At 40.5% G+C, this 23,962-nt stretch overlaps 2 gene segments (V, D, J or C); both read left to right on the top strand.

Annotated features, from left to right (window-relative positions):
* Nucleotides 1–762: 762 nt before the first annotated feature.
* On the top strand, nucleotides 763–2,070 carry LOC121544216. The segment is given in 3 exon segments: nucleotides 763–840; nucleotides 1,030–1,341; nucleotides 2,015–2,070. Coding segments are annotated over 3 exon segments (417 nt in total).
* Nucleotides 2,071–11,189: 9,119 nt separating this feature from the next.
* Nucleotides 11,190–23,962, top strand: part of LOC121544215 — a 33,377-nt gene continuing 20,604 nt past the window's right edge. Inside the window, 3 exon segments of the V gene segment in view lie at nucleotides 11,190–11,337; nucleotides 11,539–11,821; nucleotides 16,056–16,085. Coding sequence covers nucleotides 11,286–11,337; nucleotides 11,539–11,821; nucleotides 16,056–16,085 — 365 coding nt within the window.

The raw sequence follows: 23,962 nt of genomic DNA, 5'->3' as shown, positions 1-23,962 counted from the left end.
ACTGGCCACCACCGCTCCATTTATCATCACTCCATTTGTCTTGTCTTGTCTTGTCGTGTCTTGTCAATCACACACACCTGGTACACATTCCCTCATTAGTCTAGTGTTCCCTTGTCCTTTGAGAGTGATTTTTCATTGTGAGAGTGGGTAGCTCGGTTGAGCTACTCTTTCTTGTATGTAGCCAAGGTGGATTTTCCCTTTGTGCTAGTTTCGTTTTGACGCTTGCTGTGCTTTATTCGTGTACACTGAATAAACTCTGGATTTCGGTGTTTTACCTCCTGCGCCATTCAAACCTCATCACACACATAAAGGCTTCATAATTCATAAAGGTCATGTTAACTGACTGATATTATCTCACAGAACAAAACCTATAAGATCTCCAAAGCCTGTGTTAACCTATACCAAAACCCCCATTATTTCCCCACTTCATTTCTCCCATAGCAACCACAACGAACCAGAGGTAAAAATGCTGCCTCATTTCAGTTTTTAGGACTACAAGCTGGCGAGCTCTATAGGATAGAATATAATATCTAAAGAGCTGATGGTCTCATCATGTCCTGTAGGGGGACCTCTATCTTTAATAATGGGAACGTCTCTCACAGTCTGAACCAGTCATTTGCATGATGTATTCAGATCATCAGTGTCCCTCCCACTTCACTGACATGTTCAATATGGTGAAACCTGCCGTGGTCTACTGATTGTCATCTATTCATCTATGTGACACTCCCTCTTTTATTCTGTACATTGATACCAGACTCTTTCCAGCACTCTCACATATAACGTGATCAAACATGTTCACATTTCTCTTCACTGTTACTGTCTTACTGCTCTGTGCTGCAGGTACAGTTTCATAATGTTTCATTTATTTAACCAGGAAAGTTAAGATCAAAATTCTTATTTACAATGACGGTCAACTATAGTTATAGATATTGATGTTTCCAAGCATACGTTCACTTCACCTGAGTCTTGCTGTATTCATGTTTAACTGTATCTAACTCTATTGATTTCATCCTCACTGTATCCTTACAGGTCTTGTTGAGGGGAGTGAAGTCACTCAGACACCCACCATACTCTGGGGACTGAAAGACAGTGATGCTCAGATGAACTGCAGTCACACTAAGGGTGCATCCTACTTCCAGATGTACTGGTACAGACAGCGTCCAGGAGAGGGAATGAAGCAGGTAGCCTTCACTACTCCCAATTCCAAATCGGAGTATTCAGGGAATTTCAGTGAAGACAAATATCCAACTGTTAGGACAGATGCTGAGACTGGATCTTTCACAGTGAAGAAGGTGGAGGCAGGAGACAGCGGCATGTACTTCTGTGCTGTGAGTGAACACAGTGATACAGACGACAAGCACAGCTGCACAAAAACCCCAGAGTTTTCTCTCTCTCTCTTTCTCTCTTTCTTATTTCTCTCTCTCTCTCTCTCTCTCTCTCTCTCTCTCTCTCTCTCTCTCTCTCTCTCTCTCTCTCTCTCTCTCTCTCTCTCTTTCTCTCTCTCTATCTCCAGGTTATTCTCCCAGTAACCAGGTTCACCAGAGTCCTGCAGCCCTGTACAAAAAACAGGGAGAGTCGCCTAAGATGGAGTGTTCACATAATGTATCAGGCTATGATCGCATCCTCTGGTACAAGCAATCCAACTACAGAGAAATAGTCCTTTTAGGATACCTTTTTGGGAAAACTGGATATCCTGAGGCTGGATTTGATATAGAAGGAGATGCTAATGCAGTTGGTACCAGCACCTTAACCATCAATCAACTAACTCCAGATAGCAGTGCTGTGTATTACTGTGCCGCTAGTTTACACAGTGCATCAGATCTCCCTCTTAGCTCTACAAAAACCTCATCCCTGGTGTACTGTAGACTAATCACACCTGCATTAACATCACACTGTAACTGACTCTGATTCAATGCCAAAACACTCACCAGCTTGCCTAACAGGAAGGGAAGGTTCCCTCTGATATACAGGAGAACATGATACAGTGTGGTATGATATCATGTCTTTCCTGTAGGTGGAGTTACAGCTCAACAAAACCATGTGGACTCACTAGACACAGTACCACAGTAAACTTTGGTGTGTAGGAAGGAGGCTGAAAGCTCAAGATCCATGTCCTTTTGACTGTTCATCTTGAGTCAGTGTTGTACTAAGAATCTTTCACTGTTGGGTATTTTCCACCTATGAACGTGAATTTATTGATTATTCTTGATCACAGGTTAGAGACCGTCTAAAATAATGTTCAATTCTATATATTTCCTGTATAAACTTCCTGTTCCTGTCCTAGAACACGCTCTCCCCAGCTACAACACCATGCTGTGGTACCAGCAGGTAGAACACGCTCTCCCCAGCTACAACACCATGCTGTGGTATCGGCAGGTAGAACACGCTCTCCCCAGCTACAACACCATACTGTGGTACCAGCAGGTAGAACACGCTCTCCCCAGCTACAACACCATGCTGTGGTATCGGCAGGTAGAACACGCTCTCCCCAGCTACAACACCATGCTGTGGTATCGGCAGGTAGAACACGCTCTCCCCAGCTACAACACCATACTGTGGTACCAGCAGGTAGAACACGCTCTCCCCTAGCTACAACACCATGCTGTGGTATCGGCCAGGTAGAACACGCTCTCCCCAGCTACAACACCATGCTGTGGTATCGGCAGGTGAACACGCTCTCCCTCAGCTACAACACCATGCTGTGGTATGGGCAGGTAGAACACGCTCCCCCACAGCTACAACACCATACTGTGGTATCGGCAGGTAGAACACGCTCTCCCCAGCTACAACACCATACTGTGGTACCAGCAGGTAGAACACGCTCTCCTCAGCTACAACACCATGCTGTGGTATCGGCAGGTAGAACACGCTCTCCCCAGCTACAACACCATGCTGTGGTATCAGCAGGTAGAACACGCTCTCCCCAACTACAACACCATACTGTGGTATCAGCAGGTAGAACACGCTCTCCTCAGCTACAACACCATGCTGTGGTATCGGCAGGTAGAACACGCTCTCCCCAGCTACAACACCATACTGTGGTATCATTTAAATTAAAATGCAATTTTCAAAACAAAAAAACTTAATTGGAATTTCACTTTGCTTCCTGAATTGACCGTCTTCCATTAACATTGACCTGGTGTGGGGCTTCTTGTGAACAGCTGAATTCATTTGTAGTTCAGAGTCCCAAATGCTACCCAATCCCCTATACCCCTTAGGGCTCTGGTCAAAAGTAGTGCACTGTATAGGAAACAGGGTGCTATTTGGGATGCACAATTTGTATTTATGTTTCATGGGAGGATCATTACTGTAACGCCAATATTTGGCGGATGTCATATCCTGTTTTATATATTCTTCCCATGTGAGTTCAGAATGACTCAGTTCCTCTGATGCTGTTCTCGTTGACTGGGAGTCAAAATGTCCCAATTTCTCATCCCGTTCTCTGTCTTACTTATTTGCCTTACAGGTAATAAGCGTAATATACATTTTGAAATCACCAATTATTTTGATGTCCAGTATGTCCATTTCTGTGTATGTGTCCAGCCATTGGGGTTTAGGCCTATGTGGATATATTTTCATCCATCACTTGAAGTAAATGTCTTCTCTCCCACCTCTCTCCAGGTCTCTCTCTCAGCCTTGAGGTTTATCAGACTCCCTCTGAAGTCTTACTCAAACATGGAGAGAATGTTCAGATCTTCTGCAACCATGACAGAACTAACTACAGACTGATGCAGTGGTTCCAGCAGTCACCAGGAGAAAAAACAACTAAAACTTATAGCCTATTTATTATTTAAGTCTCAAACATCATACATTGAGGAACATCCTAAACGTGAGTGGGGATTTGAGTCAGAACGACCGAAGAATGCTTCTCTGAACATGTTCAACCTTAAAGGTCCCGATCACAATGCAGTTTATTTCTGTGCTGCAAGCGAAAGGCCACAGTGTTGTAGATTCCCTCTCTGCACTGCAAAAACCCTGTGTGACACGTCTGTCACGCTGTAGTAAACTATTTAGCAGAACACCTCCCTCACACCTGTATTGAGGTCTGGATTTGATTTGATATACCGTAACCACAACTAGAATGAGTTGAACGGGCCTCCTCATTCAAGTCGATGATGCCATAACGGGTGGACTGGCAGCCATCCTTTCTAGAAATTCTATTTCTGTGACTGTGACAGCGTTCTGTCATTACATCACTGATGAAGTCACTTCCTGTCCCTCCTGCTCCTCTTCAGTCAGTTCAGATGAGATGTCAGTTAGCTGTTGATGTTCAGCTCAAGACTCAGCATGATCTAGACCCCTCTTACTCAGTTGGCTCTCAGGTAATAACAGTCATCTGATTTAGATATGATCACTTGTTTAGATGTGCAGTATGGGAATTATGTATCTTCATCTCTTATCTATGAAAATGAAAGATAATGTCTTCTCTCCATCTCTCCACTTCCTGTTTCCTCCTCCTCTCCAGGCAGTAGAGATGGTTTGATGGGTTGATTCAGATTAGTTGGTTGTTGATGATCATCAGTGATGATGTCACTTCCTGTTCCTCCTCCTCTCCAGTCAGTAGAGATGGTTTGATGGTTGATCCAGATTAGTTGGTTGTTGATGATCATCAGTGATGATGTCACTTCCTGTTCCTCCTCCTCTCCAGTCAGTAGAGATGGTTTGATGGTTGATTCAGATTAGTTGGTTGTTGATGATCATCACTGACAGTCAACATGTACAACCCTCTCATCATCTACACACTATTTTGGCTGACAGGTAATAATCTAGGAAATTATCATTTGTTGTAGATTCATAATATGGTATAATGTGCCGGGGCGGCAGGTGGCTTAGTGGGTAAGAGCGTTGTGCCAGTAACCGAAAGGTCGCTGGTTCTAATCCCCGAGCCGACAAGGTGAAAAATCTGTCGATGTGCCCTTGAGCAAGGCACTTAACCCTAATTGCTCCTGTAAGTCGCTCTGGATAAGAGCGTCTGCTAAATGACTCAAAATGTAAAAATTTAAAAAATGTATATTCATCCTTTATGTATGCCTATGCTAGTGAAAGTCTTCTCTCCATCTCTCCTCAGGTCTCTCTCTCAGTGTTGAGGTTCACCAGACTCCCTCTACAGTCTTCAGCAGAACAGGAGAGAATGTTCAACTCTTCTGCCACCATCAGAAATTAGACTATAAAGTGATGCTGTGGTACCAGAAATCACAAGGAGAAACAGCACTGAAACTCATTGGATATTTGAATTATAAGTCTCAAACCATTGAGGGTTCATATAAAAAGCATTTCAATTTGAGTGGGGATTTGAGTGGAGGTGGCCAAAAGAATGCCTCTCTGAACATGTTCAACTTAAAACGACCCCAACACAGTGCAGTGTATTTCTGTGCTGCTAGTTATGCACAGTGTTGCAGATTCCCCTGTCTACACTACAAAAACCTTCTCTCATTCACTGTCTCAGTAGATTATACCGAAGCAACACCTCCCTCACACCTGCACTGAGCTCTGGATTTGATTCAGTGCCAATATAATATCACAGTAAAGCTGTCTGGATTCTGTCATTACATCACTGATGAGGTCACTTCCTGTTCCTCCTCTCCAGTCAGTTCAGATGAGATGTCAGTTGGTTGTCAACGATCACTAAGTCAACATGATCAGACCTCTTCTCATTGTCACTGTCCCACTATTCTGGATCACAGGTAATTTAAGCAACAGTTATTTAGTAGTTCCCTACAATACGTATTAAACATGAAAGTGTAGCAATTTGCATTAATGTGTACAAATAATTACTAATCAAAGGTTTTCTGTAAACTTGAGAAATGGTGGTACAATCCTTTGTTATGTACTGTAAAATAAAAGTAATGTTCTCTCTCCTCCCCACAGGTGTCTCCTCTCAGTAAATCAGTGTACCAGTCTCCCCTCCGCGTTGCTGGTAAAGCCTAATACTTCTGTCACACTCAACTGCAGTCATAAAATCTCCCAGCTATGACACTATCCTCTGGTACCAGCGTTCTGTGGGAGACACGGCCCTAAACCTCATAGCGTATACATACTATAAAACCCCTACAGTTGAACCCCCATATAAAGGTTATTTTGACGTGACAGGAGATGGAAGGAATGATGCCTACCTTCATCTCCTCAAACTGAGACAAGCTGAAGACAGTGGGGAGTATTTCTGTGCAGCCAGTCTACACAGTGGTGCAGAGACCAAGTCTACTCTACAAAAATACTCAATACTAAACAATATACCTCAATACTAAACACCCTCAATACTAAACATCCTCACTACTAAACATCCTCAATACTAAACATCCTCACTACTAAACATCATCAATACTAAACATCCTCACTACTAAACATCCTCAATACTAAACATCCTCAATACTAAACATCCTCACTACTAAACATCCTCACCACTAAACATCCTCAATACTAAACATCCACAATACTAAACATCCTCACTACTAAACATCCTCACTACTAAACATCCTCACTACTAAACATCCTCAATACTAAACACCCTCAATACTAAACACCCTCAATACTAAACACCCTCAATACTAAACATCCTCACTACTAAACATCCTCAATACTAAACATCCTCAATACTAAACACCCTCAATACTAAACACCCTCAATACTAAACATCCTCACTACTAAACATCCTCAATACTAAACATCCTCAATACTAAACATCCTCACTACTAAACATCCTCAATACTAAACATCCTCACTACTAAACATCCTCAATACTAAACATCCTCACTACTAAACATCCTCCCTACTAAACATCCTCAATAATAAGCATCCTCAATACTAAACATCCTCACTACTAAACATCCTCACTACTAAACATCCTCAATACTAAACATCCTCAATACTAAACATCCTCACTACTAAACATCCTCAATACTAAACATCCTCACTACTAAACATCCTCAATACTAAACATCCTCACTACTAAACATCCTAACTACTAAACATCCTCAATACTAAACATCCTCAATACTAAACATCCTCACTACTAAACATCCACAATACTAAACATCCTCAATACTAAACATCCTCAATACTAAACATCCTCAATACTAAACATCCTCAATGCTAAACATCCTCAATGCTAAACATCCACAATACTAAACATCCTCAATACTAAACATCCTCACTACTAAACATCCTCAATACTAAACATCCTCACTACTAAACATCCACAATACTAAACATCCACAATACTAAACATCCTCAATACTAAACATGCTCAATGCTAAACATCCTCAATGCTAAACATCCACAATAAAAACATCCTCAATACTAAACATCCTCAATACTAAACATCCTCAATACTAAACATCCTCAATACTAAGCATCCTCAATACTAAACATCCTCAATACTAAACATCCTCACTACTAAACATCCACAATACTAAACATCCACAATACTAAAAATCCTCAATGCTAAACATCCACAATACTAAACATCCTCACTACTAAACATCCTCACTACTAAACATCCTCAATACTAAACATCCTCAATACTAAACATCCTCAATGCTAAACATCCACAATACTAAACATCCTCAATACTAAACATCCTCACTACTAAACATCCACAATACTAAACATCCACAATACTAAACATCCTCAATGCTAAACATCCTCAATACTAAACATCCTCAATACTAAACATCCTCGCTACTAAACATCCTCAATACTAAACATCCTCAATACTAAACATCCTCAATGCTAAACATCCACAATACTAAACATCCTCAATACTAAACATCCTCACTACTAAACATCCTCAATACTAAACATCCTCACTACTAAACATCCACAATACTAAACATCCACAATACTAAACATCCTCAATACTAACATCCTCAATGCTAAACATCCACAATACTAAACATCCTCAATACTAAACATCCTCAATACTAAACATCCTCAATACTAAACATCCTCAATACTAAACATCCTCAATACTAAGCATCCTCAATACTAAACATCCTCAATACTAAACATCCTCACTACTAAACATCCACAATACTAAACATCCACAATACTAAACATCCTCAATGCTAAACATCCACAATACTAAACATCCACAATACTAAACATCCTCAATACTAAACATCCTCAATACTAAACATCCTCAATACTAAGCATCCACATAAATAAACATCCACAATAATACAAATCCCCCAAAATTACAACATTCAGGGTTTATTTTCTTCAAAATAAAGAGGCCTTTCTTTTTTACAAACTGTGTTTTGTTTTATGTTACTGTAGCAACGCCTTCCAGCCGATCCAGCAGAGAGCAGTGATGTCACACTGTACTGTAGGGCGATACATCAGCTATAAGCTCCTCCCACCTCAGAACAAACACTCTGAACACTCAGAATGTGTGTTGGTGTTCTACATTCTACTCATAGAGATGGAGGTATCACTGATTCTGCTGCAAAACCCAGAGCAGGGCTCTCCAAGCTTGTCTAGCATGACAGATACTTTTAAACAATTTAACATGTCGCGAGTGACTCTTTTTTTTTTTTATAGCTTTCAAATATGTTTTCTGTCAATATACCTGGTAAAAATGATCGTTAATAAACAGCATTGGGCATGACAGGCCTCATCAAAAAATATTTTGTATTTTCCCGAATTCTGTGTCTCGATTTTATTTTTCCTGGTTTTGGATTTGTTTCTGTTTTTTTACCCTAAATATTACAATGATTCATGGAGAAACAACAAAAAAATTGATGTTCTCCGTCTGTCAATGCTTAAATCACATCAGAAGACCATTTTTGAGGTCTCGATTATTTTGTGAAACTCCCCTTTAATTGTGCATCTAGCAAGACAGGAAAGTGTCAGTCTAGAGATGTTGCCGCTGTCTGGGCTACTGCTGCAGCACGTCATGGCAGAGTTTGTAAAGCAATGGCCACCTAATTGATACAAATCATTATGATAGAGTTCTGCCAGGGAAGCCTACTTTGCGCTTAACATATATTAATTGAGAAGGTTTTTGGGGAAAGTATTTCTGTCTACCCACAAAACGTTTATCATTGCATTGCTAAGTGGCTACATATGGCAGGGACGGACTGGGACAAAAATTAAACCCCGGCATTTTATCAGCACCTGCCCACATCACTGAGTTCCTCTGTCTGGAGATTCAAATCACCACTATAACTGTTCCTCTGTCTGGAGATACAACTCACCACTATAACTGTTCCTCTGTCTGGAGATACAACTCACCACTATAACTGTTCCTCTGTCTGGAGATACAACTCACCACTATAACTGTTCCTCTGTCTGGAGATACAACTCACCACTATAACTGTTCCTCTGTCTGGAGATACAACTCACCACTATAACTGTTCCTCTGTCTGGAGATACAACTCACCACTATAACTGTTCCTCTGTCTGGAGATACAACTCACCACTATAACTGGTCTGTCTGGAGATACAACTCACCACTATAACTGTTCCTCTGTCTGTCTGGAGATACAACTCACCACTATAACTGTTCCTCTGTCTGGAGACACAACTCACCACTATAACTGTTCCTCTGTCTGGAGATACAACTCACCACTATAACTGTTCCTCTGTCTGGAGATACAACTCACCACTATAACTGTTCCTCTGTCTGGAGACACAACTCACCACTATAACTGTTCCTCTGTCTGGAGACACAACTCACCACTATAACGGGTCTGTCTGGAGATACAACTCACCACTATAACTGTTCCTCTGTCTGGAGATACAACTCACCACTATAACTGGTCTGTCTGGAGATACAACTCACCACTATAACTGTTCCTCTGTCTGGCGATACAACTCACCACTATAACTGTTCCTCTGTCTGGAGATACAACTCACCACTATAACTGTTCCTCTGTCTGGAGATACAACTCACCACTATAACTGTTCCTCTGTCTGGAGATACAACTCACCACTATAACTGTTCCTCTGTCTGGAGACACAACTCACCACTATAACTGTTCCTCTGTCTGGAGACACAACTCACCACTATAACGGGTCTGTCTGGAGATACAACTCACCACTATAACTGTTCCTCTGTCTGGAGATACAACTCACCACTATAACTGGTCTGTCTGGAGATACAACTCACCACTATAACTGTTCCTCTGTCTGGCGATACAACTCACCACTATAACTGTTCCTCTGTCTGGAGATACAACTCACCACTGTCTCTCTACAGGTGAATGTGTTTTCTTCTTGTTGGTCCTCCATCTCTCTCTACAGGTGAATGTGTTTTCTTCTTGTTGGTCCTCTATCTCTCTCTCTACAGGTGAATGTGTTTTCTTCTTGTTGGTCCTCTCTCTCTCTCTCTCTCTACAGGTGAATGTGTTTTCTTCTTGTTGGTCCTCTCTCTCTCTCTCTCTACAGGTGAATGTGTTTTCTTCTTGTTGGTCCTCTCTCTCTACAGGTGAATGTTTTTTCTTCTTGTTGGTCCTCTCTCTCTCTCTACAGGTGAATGTGTTTTTCTTCTTGTTGGTCCTCTCTCTCTCTGTCTCTCTACAGGTGAATGTGTTTTTCTTCTTGTTGGTCCTCTCTCTCTCTCTACAGGTGAATGTGTTTTCTTCTTGTTGGTCCTCTCTCTCTCTCTACAGGTGAATGTGTTTTCTTCTTGTTGGTCCTCTCTCTCTCTCTACAGGTGAATGTGTTTTCTTCTTGTTGGTCCTCTCTCTCTCTCTCTACAGGTGAATGTGTTTTCTTCTTGTTGGTCCTCTCTCTCTCTACAGGTGAATGTGTTTTCTTCTTGTTGGTCCTCTCTCTCTCTCTACAGGTGAATGTGTTTTCTTCTTGTTGGTCCTTTCTCTCTCTCTACAGGTGAATGTAAACCTCCTCTCTGTCCCACATACAATACCCCATAATGACAAAGTAAAAACATGTTTTTGTACGTTTTGGCAAATGTATTGAATATGAAACACAGAAATAGCCCATTTAAATAAGTATTCACACCCCTGAGTCAATACATGTTAGAATCACCTTTGGCAGTGATTACAGCTGTGAGTCTTTCTGGGTAAGTCTCTAAGAGCTTTTCAACTTACTCCAGATAGCAGTTCATCATATCTCCCTCTCTGCTCTACCACAACCTGCTTCCTGTCCCACATAGACTCCTCCTGTAGGGTTCATCTCAGGTCTCTGATGCTTTAGATGTTCTCATAAGGAGGCAGCATCCCTCTCTGTAAGATCACTGAGATGAGTTGATGAGAAGCACCCTCTAATTCATGAGGAGTGGTTTGTCTGTCACATTCTTTCTGTCTCCTTAACAGAGAGTCAACATGATCAGAATTATTATCTCCATAACCATTGGTTACACAGCCTGGGCTGCAGGTATTCAGATCATTGATTTCATCAACTACTAATATCCTCATTTGATTGGTTTTTATGTTTCAGGTAAATATGTTTCTTTATCTGTTGTTTCAACTCTCTCTCTCTCTCTCTCTCTCTCTCTCTCTCTCTCTCTCTCTCTCACTCTCACTCTCACTCTCACTCTCACTCTCACTCTCACTCTCACTCTCTCTCTCTCTCCAGGTTCTTCTCCGAGTAACCAGGTTCACCAGAGTCCTGCAGCCCTGTACAAGAAACAGGGAGAGTCGCCTAAGATGGAGTGTTCACATAAAGTATCAGGCTATGATCGCATCCTCTGGTACAAGCAATCCAACTACAGAGAATTTGTGTTTTTAGGATACATGATAGGGAAAACTGGATATCCTGAGGCTGGATTTGATATAGAAGGAGATGCTAATGCAGGTGGTACCAGCACCTTAACCATCAATCAACTAACTCCAGATAGCAGTGCTGTGTATTACTGTGCCGCTAGTTTACACAGTGCATCAGATCTCCCTCTCTGCTCTACCAAAACCTCATCCCTGGTGTACTGTAGACTAATCACACCTGCATTAACATCACACTGTAACTGACTCTGATTCAATGCCAAAACACTCACCAGCTTGCCTAACAGGAAGGGAAGGTTCCCTCTGACATACAGGAGAACATGATACAGTGTGGTATGATATCATGTCTTTCCTGTAGGTGGAGTTACAGCTCAACAAAACCATGTGGACAGAGCTCTAAATCAACATTGTTCAACTTTTTATTGATTGATATACAGCCCGTATTGGGCCTATGTGAATTCTAGCTACTTTTGAAGCACATTGTTGTGTCCTAGATACTAATATGTAACACTGTGAAGACATGAGTTTATTATAAAAGATCAAAGGTTGATAAGAATACCTGTCAATTAAATTACAAAGTCATTTCTGGAATATTAGGTTTTTACATTGTGTAAAGGGACTATTTTCCTATTGAGATACATTACATTGAAAATCTGTTTTGGGAGCGACCGTATTTCCTTAAAAGGGACGGCCTGCACCCGAACAGGACAGGAGCTTGGATGCTGAGTGCTAACATTGAAAAGGTACACAAAAAAAGTGATGGTATATCAGTCCTTGTTATTCTGGCTTCTCAAACTAACGAGGACATTTTGATGATTACTGAGACTTGGTTATAAAAGTCTGTGCCTGACTGATGTGTCTCTGAATGGATACAGATCTGACAGAGCTGGCAGAGATGGGGGGGAGTCGCCATATACAGATCTGACAGAGCTGGAAGAGATGGGGGGGAGTCGCCATATACAGATCTGACAGAGCTGGCAGAGATGGGGGGGAGTCGCCATATACAGATCTGACAGAGCTGGCAGAGATGGGGGGGAGTCGCCATATACAGATCTGACAGAGCTGGCAGAGATGGGGGAGTCGCCATATACAGATCTGACAGAGCTGGCAGAGATGGGGGGGAGTCGCCATATACAGATCTGACAGAGCTGGCAGAGATGGGGGGGAGTCGCCATATACAGATCTGACAGAGCTGGCAGAGATGGGGGGGAGTCGCCATATACAGATCTGACAGAGCTGGCAGAGATGGGGGGGAGTTGCCATATTCATAAAGAACATTTTACATTACATTTACGTCATTTAGCAGACGCTCTTATCCAGAGCGACTTACAGTTAGTGAATACATATATGAGTCAATATCACTATGAGGTGCCTTTGGTGTCCTCATCAGACTCACTCAGTCATCATGAAAATGGAGCAGAATAATGAAAGTCTGAGGTCTTATTATAAGTGGCCAAACATTTGCACACATATCAGTAGAATGATACGTCTCTAAAAAAGTGTTTCCTTCATTTTATTAAATTTTTTTCATTGGATGTACGTGATTTTGGCATGTCCCACACACTGCTCTGCTAACTACAGTGTGTGTAATAAGTGGTTAAATGATACTAAATCAAATTTTTTTTTACATGGTTTTACTGTCCACAATAAGTTATTTGATAAAACAAGTAATTTTGATCATGTATATTGTATTTTCATAATCATATTGAACATTTTGCATGTGTCCCTGAAATTGCTGTCCACCCTGTCATTATGGGGGTAACTGCCCCTTTAAGAAACCCACTGATGTTTTCAGTGACATCACTACGAGCATTTTGTCTTTCTTCAATGAAGGCTGAAGCAGTGTCTAGTTGCAGAGTAAGTATTTACACTTATGTTTCATAATTTTCATCATATTATGTGTAGTTGGATGTTGTCAAGCTTAACATGTCCACTCTGTCATAGTGAAATATCAATTGATAGAAAAACCTATCAGAACTTTGAAATATATTTGTAAAACAGTACACAGTCAGCTTTCTAACTGTAGTATGTTGCTAAGTGAAGGTCCACCATGTGCTCATTAAATGCTAACATTAGCTAAAATGTCCACCCTGTCATTGTCCACCCTGTCAGCAAGCCTTCCATGACAGGGTGGACATGGTTCATGACAGGAAGGACATGTGCATAGTTTAGGCCACATACTGATAATGTTACACATATTACAACAGCTATTACACACATTTTATAACAGTACATGCTATACATAGTAAGAATGGACAATTTGGACAATTTTTTTGGCGATATCGGTATCAGCAAACCTAGTTTGATAATGCAAGCCTAGTTTACCGGGACTGCCAATTAAAGTGTGTAAGGGAACATTTTGAATCGTCTTTTTCAAGGAATGAGATCAAAAGGAGCTGAGATAGCAAAGAGATATCGGGAACGTCGTGATGCTGACCCAGACAGAAGAAGAAAGTACCTTGAGAAAGAAAGGGTCAAATGGAAAAAGACAGAGAGACTGGAAAGAAGAAGGGTGTCAATGAGCTCAGTGAGAGAGAGAGAGAGAGGCAAAAAGAAAGAAATGGAGAGAGGCAAAAAGTCAAGCCAGAGCCAGAAACAGGGCCAGTGCTTTGCTACAGTCAGAGACAGCACCCAACTCCCCTGCTGAAACTCCTGGAAATCAGCATGAGCCAGGGCCCTCCAGGTTAGATATTGGAAGTTTAGCTGATGAGACTTATTAGAAAGTTTAGATTTATTTGAAGGACAATTATCAACTGTTTATGTCCCCATAAAATGACATATTGATAACTAACTTGCTAAAAAAAATCCTTACAAATATTTTGTGTTTCAGGCCAACGCGTCAAGGGGAAAGCATTCGAAGGAGTTCGAAGAGAAAACTGAAAAAACAGATCGAAATATTAGAGGCACAGCTCACAAAAAGAGAAAAGTAAAACTGAGAAATATAAGAAGAGGTACTATCGGGGCAAGAAAGAAAGTGCGTCCAAATCACCACGTACAAAAGTCAATGCTTTGTTGGCACATCAAAAGTGAATTCACCCATCAAAAGAGCTCTTCTTTTCCATACATCCCCTGATTGAAGATATTATATTGAAGCAACTGCAGAACTGAGCCATGTCTCTGCAGAAAGGGAGAGACTGTTTGGAGATGCGTCCAAGTGATCTTTCTGTAATATTCTGTTTTTTCAAATCAACTGTTCTCCACTTAAAAAACATTTTTCTTCTTGTTCTACAGTTGAATGTTTGACTTTCACTGTGCAGAATGATGTACAGAGTTTAACGCTAGAAGGCCACATTAATGTCTCATTTTGGGCATCTTTATTCAGTGGCTGCATGCAGGTAGAGTGGATCAAAAACAGTCTGTTCAACTTGTAATTTCCCCCTACATGGGAAAAGGCATTTTTTACATCATTTTCTTGCATTGTTCCTTGCATTTATGAGGCCATTCAATGACATTTCACAACGTGTCCACTCTGTCATGCCCAGGGTCCACCCCTGTCATGTCACTGTCCACCCCTGTTATTTTCATGTTCTATGAAAATAAACAAATTATTTTCACAAGTTAGCAAAATCTTTTGTGTGATTCCTTTATAAACAAATGAGGGCCAAATAGTATTGTTTGAAAGTTTGACCAGATATCTTTTTTGTTAGATTTTATTTAGAAAAAGAAAGTGCAACTCTCGCTAGATTTTATAGAGAAACAAATAGTTTGCCATAATTTCATTATTATCCAAATACTTTTCCCATAAACTAAAATATATTGTTGAGAAAGTGACTAAATAGTTTTCTGAAAATGTGCGTTTTATAATCACTATGTAATTACAATGTATTTATTCTGCTTTGAAATTGTCCATGACAGGGTGGACATATTTTGCTGTTTGCATGTAAATTGTCTGCTTGCAGTTAATTTATAAAAAGTGTGGGAGCTTGACCAATATGCATTTCTAACAGCATAACATATACTTAATACAATGAATATGAAGTTCAATGGAAAATCTCAGCTTTTTTGGGGGGAAATGGGGAAGTCTCAAAGGCACCTTATGGTGATATTGACCCATATATATATATTTTTTTTCTTACTGGTCCCCCGTGGGAATTGAACCCACAACCCTGGCGTTGCAAACGCCATGCTCTACCAACTGAGCTACATCCCTGCCGGCCATTCCCTCCCCTACCCTGGACGACGCTGGGCCAATTGTGCGCCGCCCATGAGTCTCCCGGTCGCGGCCGGCTGCGACAGAGCCTGGATTCGAACCAAGATCTCTAGTGGCACAGCTAGCACTGCGTTGCAGTGCCTTAGACCACTGCGCCACTCAGGAGACTGAACAACTTGCATGTTACTGTGTGTCCCCAAGCAACTTCAATGTCTTGTCCTAAATGTGGGCCTTGGTGTTAATGCTCAACTAACGTTAGTGGGAGACAAGCGGCCTCTTGATGTGGTCTTAGCAAATTGTCTGACCTGCTGTCTAACTATGCTAAATCTGAATTATTCGTAGTGGGTGATATTAATCTGGATTGGTTGATGCCAGTATCTGATACGCTGAAATGTATTTGTACAGAGCTAAATCTAACTCTGCTGATAACTAAACCAACTCGCCTCAACTTGAAACACCCTGAAAAATCTACTCTCTTAGATATTATTATAACAAATGCAAATGTTATGTCTGAACTGGGGTTGAGTGACTGGTGGGTTGTGTCAACTATCACCGACTCAGATCGTGCCCTTAATTGTTTTATTTCACTGTTTAACTCTGTTACAGATAAACATGCACCGTGTACAAAAGGTTAAGGATAAAAGGCAAATCTCATCCTTGGTTCACGCATGAATTGACTGAGAAATTACAGGAAAGAAATGGAGCTTGGTCTAGTGCTAGACTGGCTGATTCTACGTCTGATTGTCAGTCCTTCATACATTTGAGAAATACAGTGGGGAAAAAAAGTATTTAGTCAGCCACCAATTGTGCAAGTTCTCCCACTTAAAAAGATGAGAGAGGCCTGTAATTTTCATCATAGGTACACGTCAACTATGACAGACAAATTGAGAAAAAAAATTCTCCAGAAAATCACATTGTAGGATTTTTAATGAATTTATTTGCAAATTATGGTGGAAAATAAGTATTTGGTCACCTACAAACAAGCAAGATTTCTGGCTCTCACAGACCTGTAACTTCTTCTTTAAGAGGCTCCTCTGTCCTCCACTCGTTACCTGTATTAATGGCACCTGTTTGAACTTGTTATCAGTATAAAAGACACCTGTCCACAACCTCAAACAGTCACACTCCAAACTCCACTATGGCCAAGACCAAAGAGCTGTCAAAGGACACCAGAAACAAAATTGTAGACCTGCACCAGGCTGGGAAGACTGAATCTGCAATAGGTAAGCAGCTTGGATTGAAGAAATCAACTGTGGGAGCAATTATTAGGAAATGGAAGACATACAAGACCACTGATAATCTCCCTCGATCTGGGGCGCCACGCAAGATCTCACCCGTGGGGTCAAAATGATCACAAGAACGGTGAGCAAAAAAATCCCAGAACCACACGTGGGGGACCTAGTGAATGACCTGCAGAGAGCTGGGACCAAAGTAACAAAGCCTACCATCAGTAACACACTACGCCAGGGACTCAAATCCTACAGTGCCAGACGTGTCCCCCTGCTTAAGCCAGTACATGTCCAGGCCCGTCTGAAGTTTGCTAGAGTGCATTTGGATGATCCAGAAGAGGATTGGGAGAATGTCATATGGTCAGATGAAACCAAAATATAACTTTTTGGTAAAAACTCAACTTCGTCTTGTTTGGAGGACAAAGAATGCTGAGTTGCATCCAAAGAACACCATACCTACTGTGAAGCATGGGGGTGGAAACATCATGCTTTGGGGCTGTTTTTCTGCAAAGGGACCAGGACGACTGATCCGTGTAAAGGAAAGAATGAATGGGGCCATGTATCGTGAGATTTTGAGTGAAAACCTCCTTCCATCAGCAAGGGCATTGAAGATGAAACGTGGCTGGGTTTTTCTGCATGACAATGATCCCAAACACACCGCTCGGGCAACGAAGGAGTGGCTTCGTAAGAAGCATTTCAAGGTCCTGGAGTGGCCTAGCCAGTCTCCAGATCTCAACCCCATAGAAAATATTTGGAGGGAGTTGAAAGTCCGTGTTGCCCAGCGACAGCCCCAAAACATCACTGCTCTAGAGGAGATCTGCATGGAGGAATGGGCCAAAATACCAGCAACAGTGTGTGAAAACCTTGTGAAGACATACAGAAAACGTTTGACCTGTGTCATTGCCAACAAAGGGTATATAACAAAATATTGAGAAACTTTTGTTATTGACCAAATACTTATTTTCCACCATAATTTGCAAATAAATTCATAAAAAATCCTACAATGTGATTTTCTGGATTTTTGTTCTTCCTTTTGTCTGTCATAGTTGACGTGTACCTATGATGTAAATTACAGGCCTCTCTCATCTTTTTAAGTGGGAGAACTTGCACAATTGGTGGCTGACTAAATACTTTTTTCCCCCACTGTAGATGTCTATCTCTGGTAAGAAAAGCAAAATCAACATTTTCCTTGAATTGTGTATCGGAGAGTGGTGGTAATCAAGCTATTTTCTGGAAAGTGGTCATATCTTTGAAACAAAACTCCACCCACTCATTTCCCCAGCAGGATCTGACAGCTTCTGGTCCCATACTAGACACATTAGAAATGTGTAGTGCTTTTAAGAACCATTTTGCTTCAACTGGCCACCTGTTTGAAATGAAAGTCTCTGAAAATGCATCTCATTCCACTAGAGGGAGTCCTTTAGTCACCTCAGAACAGATTGTACCATTTGATGTCTATGATGTATTAAGTGCCTTGCTAAAGATCAATGTAAAAAAAAAAAAATCCACAGGGGCTGATTCACCTTTGACCCCTTCTTGTTACAGCTCTCTGTCCCACTCACTGTTGAACCTTTAACCTGTATTTTGAAGTTGACAATTGCTACTGGTGTTATCCCACATAAAGGTGAATATTCTTCTGATTTAGATAATTACCCGGCCAATCTCCAAGTTTTCTTCTCTAGCCAAGGTACTAGAATCCCTGACCAACTCCCAGTATTGGGACCTGTTCTCTTTACTATTTATATAAATAATATTGGTCTACGTATTAAATCCTGTCATATTAACTGTTGACCAAGCTGTGCCTTGCAAAAATATTAATACCCCATGACTTCTTCCGCATTTTGTTGTGTTAAAGCCTGAATTAAAAATTGACTAAATATATATTTTTCTCACCCATCTACACACAATACCCCATAATGACAAAGTGAAAACATGTTCTTTGACATTTTTGCAAATGAATTGATAATGATATACAGAAATATCTCATTTACATAACTATTCACACCCCTGAATCAATACTTTGTAGAATAACCTTTGGCAGCAATTACAGCTGTGAATCTTTCTGGGAATGTCTCTAAAAGCTTCCACACCTGCCCATTATTATTTTCAAAATTCTTCAAGCTCTGTCAAATTGTTTGATAATCAATGCTAGACAACCATTTTCAGGTCTTGCCATAGATTTTCTTGCAGATTTAGGTCAAAACTGTAACGTGGCTTCTCAGGAACATTCACTGTAAGTAAGCAAAGCAACTCCAGTGTAGATTTGGCCTTGTGTTTTAGGTTATTGTCCTGCTGAAAGGTACATTTAATTTCATATCAGTCGAGCTAAATCACTTCTATGCTCGCTTCGAGGCAAGCAACACTGAAGCATGCGTGAGAGCATCAGCTGTTCCGGACGACTGTGTGATCACGCTCTCCATAGCCGATGTGAGTAAGACCTTTAAACAGGTCAACATTCACAAGGCCGCAGGGCCAGACTGATTACCAGGACGTGTACTCCGAGCATGCGCTGACCAACTGGCAGGTGTCTTCACTGACATTTTCAACCTGTCCCTGACTGAGTCTGTAATACCAACATGTTTCAAGTAGACCACCATAGTCCTTGTGCCCAAGAACACTAAGGTAACCTGCATAAATGACTACAGACCCGTAGCACTCACGTCTGTAGCCATGAAGTGCTTTGAAAGGCTGGTCATGGCTCACCCCTACCTTGTCACAACACAACTGATTGGCTCAAATGCATTAAGAAGGAAATAAATTCCTCAAATTAACTTTTAAGAAGGCACCCCTGTTCATTGAAATGCATTCCAGGTGACTACCTCATGAAGCTGGTTGAGAGAATGCCAAGAGTGTACAAAGCTGTCATCAAGGCAAAGGGTGGCTACTTTGAAGAATCTAAAATCTAAAATATATTTTGATTTGTTTAACACTTTTTTGGTTACTACATGATTCCATTTGTGTTATTTCATAGTTTTGATGTCTTCACTATTTATTGTACAATGTAGAAAATAGTACAAATAAAGAAAAACCCTTGAATGAGTAGGTCTGTCCAAACTTTTGACTGCTACTGTACATATTACCTCAATTACGTCAACTAACCGGTGCCCCCGTACATTGACTCTGTACCGGCACCCCCTGTACATAACCTCCCTACTGTTATTTCACATTGACTCTGTACCGGTACTTCCTGCATATAGCCTCTCTACTGTTATTTCACATTGACTCTGTACCGGGTACCCCCTGTATATAGCCTCTCTACTGTTATTTCCCATTGACTCTGTACCGGTACCCCCTGTATATAGCCTCTCTACTGTTATTTCCCATTGACTCTGTACCGGCACCCCCTGTATATAGCCTCCCTACTGTTATTTCCCATTGACTCTGTACCGGCACCCCCTGTATATAGCCTCTCTACTGTTATTTCCCATTGACTCTGTACCGGCACCCCCTGCATATAGCCTCTCTACTGTTATTTCCCATTGACTCTGTACCGGCACCCCCTGCATATAGCCTCTCTACTGTTATTTCCCATTGACTCTGTACCGGTACCCCCTGTATATAGCCTCTCTACTGTTATTTCCCATTGACTCTGTACCGGTACTTCCTGTATATAGCCTCCCTACTGTTATTTCATATTGACTCTGTACCGGTACTTCCTGTATATAACCTCTCTACTGTTATTTTACTGCTTTTGTTCTTTACTCATCTATTGCTTAACACCTATTTTTCTTAAAACTGCATTGTTGGTTAAGGGCTTGTAAGTAAGCATTTCACTGTAAGGTCTACACCTGTTGGTTTTGTTTGCCTTGTTGCAAACAGGATGCATGTTTTGGAACAGTTTTTATTCTGTACAGGCTTCCTTCTTTTCACTCCATCAATTAGGTTAGTATTGTGGAGTAACTAAAATATTAGTTTTCTCCTATCACAGCCATTAAACTCTGTAACTGTTTTAAAGTCACCATTGGACTCATTGTGAATTCCCTGAGCGGTTTCTTTCCTCTCCGGCAACTGAGTTAGGAAGGACACCTGCATCTTTGTAGTGACTGGGTATATTGATACACCATCCAAAGTGTAATTAATAACTTCACCATGCCCAAAGGGATATTCAATGTCTGTTCGCGAGGCATTGGAAAACCTCCCTGGTCTTTGTGGTTGAATCTGTGTTTGAAATTCACTGCTCGACTGAGGGACCTTACATATAATTGTATGTGTGGGTTACAGAGAACAAAATCATGTTAAACACTATTATTGCACACCGAGTGAGTCCATGCAACTTATTATGCGACTTGTTCAGCAGATTTATACTCCTGAACTTATTTAGGCATGCCATAATAACATTTTAGCCTAAAGTTTGTATTTAATTTCAAAGAAATTCAAAAAAACATAATTCCAATTTGATATTTAAATCTAAATGTAATTCGTTTTAAATTCAGGTTATAGCACAACAAAATGTGGAAAAATACTTTTCTGAAGGCACTGTATGTTAGAGCTGCAATCTGATTGTGTTGCACCACAGAAAGCCCTTGTTGATTTAAAACAAAACAAAATATGTGTTGTTCTCTAATTCACTAAAACATTTCTCAGATGGGCTACATATTCACTCACTGGATGGCTCTCTCATCGAAGCAGATTGTGCAGTCGACTTTCCTGACAGTTCTTGCCAATGGTGACACCATTTCCATAGATCACATCATTACTCCCTTCTTGTTTACAAAGCTCTGCTCCAGAAGCTTCCAACATACCTCACTTCCCTGTTGAAATATAAAAACATGAGATACGTTCACAGGGTTCTTTAACTCTCGAGGCACCGCTTGTCTCCACAAAATTTGGTAAATCCCCCTTTAGTGTTGTTAAAGGAGTTTACTGAAGTGTGCAATTGTTTCAATTGACTATTATAACTTGTAGTAATAACCTGATGTAACGTCTTTATAGCTGTCTTGTAGTTTATATCTTTTGGTTGTTGTGTTGTTGGAATTTTTGTCGTCAGGGAACCATTGCAAATCAGACACTGGTCTCAATTGGGCTCCCCTCAATACATAAAGGTAAATAAATACATTAAATAATTAGGGAAGGGGGATTCTGGGAAATATTTAGACACTAGTTTACTAGCAATAACAAGTCTTTAGATTGGCTTTTATAACACATAGGTGCTGCTATAATAAACAGAATATATGGACAAAATATATACCCAAAATAATTGACAAAAATATATTTAATACCTTCTATAGTAGGCTAATTAGTTAAGGGGGATTCGGGGGAATATTTACACACTAGTCTACTTGCAATATATAGCCTAACAAGTCATTAAATTGGCTTTAATACCACATAGGTAAGGCAATAGCTATCTACTGGACATTTATACAGTGCTTTTTACTAAACACAAGTCATCATGAATTACAATAAAGGTCAATTCGGGGACTGTCTGTGTATTTTAATAGTTTTATCAATGTTTATCCGCTTCTGAATCTCATTCTCTTCAGCCCAGCTAGTGAGTTTATGAGCTGTAGTAATGAGTGACTCTGGTGTCATATTACTATTATTATTACATGGCAAAATGGTTCAATTCACACACTGATCAAGAGAACATCCCTGGTCCTCCCTACTGTCTCTGATCTGGTGGACTCACTAAACACACATGATTCATTTGTAAATGATGTCTGAGTGTTGGAACGTGCCCCTGGCTATCCGTAAATGTTATAAAATCAAGAAAATGATGCCGTGAATTTGGCTTAATGTAAGGAATTTGAAATTATTTATACTTGTGCTTTAACTTTTGATTCTTAAGTATATTTTAGCAATTACATTTACTTTTGATACTTAAGTATATATAAAAAACAAATACATTTAGACTTTTACTCAAGTAGTATTTTAATGGGTGACTTTCACTTTTACTTGAGTCAATTTCAATTAAGGTATCTTTACTTTTACTGAAGTATGACAATTGGATACTTTTTCCACCACTTCAAGTGTCTCTGGTGTCAGATTACATTACATAGCCACTGGACTGAAGGCTGGAAAGTCCCGCCTATCTCCCGCTTATTTCATTAGCTGAAAGGCCTGTCACTTCCTGGCAGAAAGATACACATACGCTCTCGGCAACGAAACACAACCCTGGAAATCTATCCCCATCCACATAAACTAGTCCCAGCATCGTTCTTTGACAAACACAGAAGGTTGTATATTGAATTCAATAGGAGAAAACAGAGAGAGCAGGAGAGAGAGGAGACCGGCAGTACTTTAATGAAGCCATTGGCTCTATTATAAAAAAAACATTAAGGAACTGGCAGTCTCTCTCTCTCTCCTTCTCTCGCTCTGCTTTCTTCAATTGAATTAGATGTAGCCTAATATTTAAACACGTATCTAAACCCCCAGTGTTGATATAATATAACAAGTACAGCTGTACTAAACCCCCAGTGTTGATATAATATAACAAGTACAGCTGCACTAAACCCCCAGTGTTGATATAATATAACAAGTACAGCTGCACTAAACCCCCAGTGTTGATATAATATAACAAGTACAGCTGCACTAAACCCCCAGTGTTGATATAATATAACAAGTACAGCTGCACTAAACCCCCAGTGTTGATATAATATAACAAGTACAGCTGCACTAAACCCCCAGTGTTGATATAATATAACAAGTACAGCTGCACTAAACCCCAGTGTTGATATAATATAACAAGTACAGCTGCACTAAACCCCCAGTGTTGATATAATATAACAAGTACAGCTGCACTAAACCCCCAGTGTTGATATGATATAACAAGTACAGCTGCACTAAACCCCCAGTGTTGATATAATATAACAAGTACAGCTGCACTAAACCCCCAGTGTTGATATGATATAACAAGTACAGCTGCACTAAACCCCCAGTGTTGATATAATATAACAAGTACAGCT

The sequence above is a fragment of the Coregonus clupeaformis genome, unplaced genomic scaffold (assembly GCF_020615455.1).
Source record: "Coregonus clupeaformis isolate EN_2021a unplaced genomic scaffold, ASM2061545v1 scaf1475, whole genome shotgun sequence".
Taxonomy (NCBI): Eukaryota; Metazoa; Chordata; class Actinopteri; order Salmoniformes; family Salmonidae; genus Coregonus; species Coregonus clupeaformis.
This window is presented reverse-complemented; position numbering and strand designations above follow the sequence as displayed.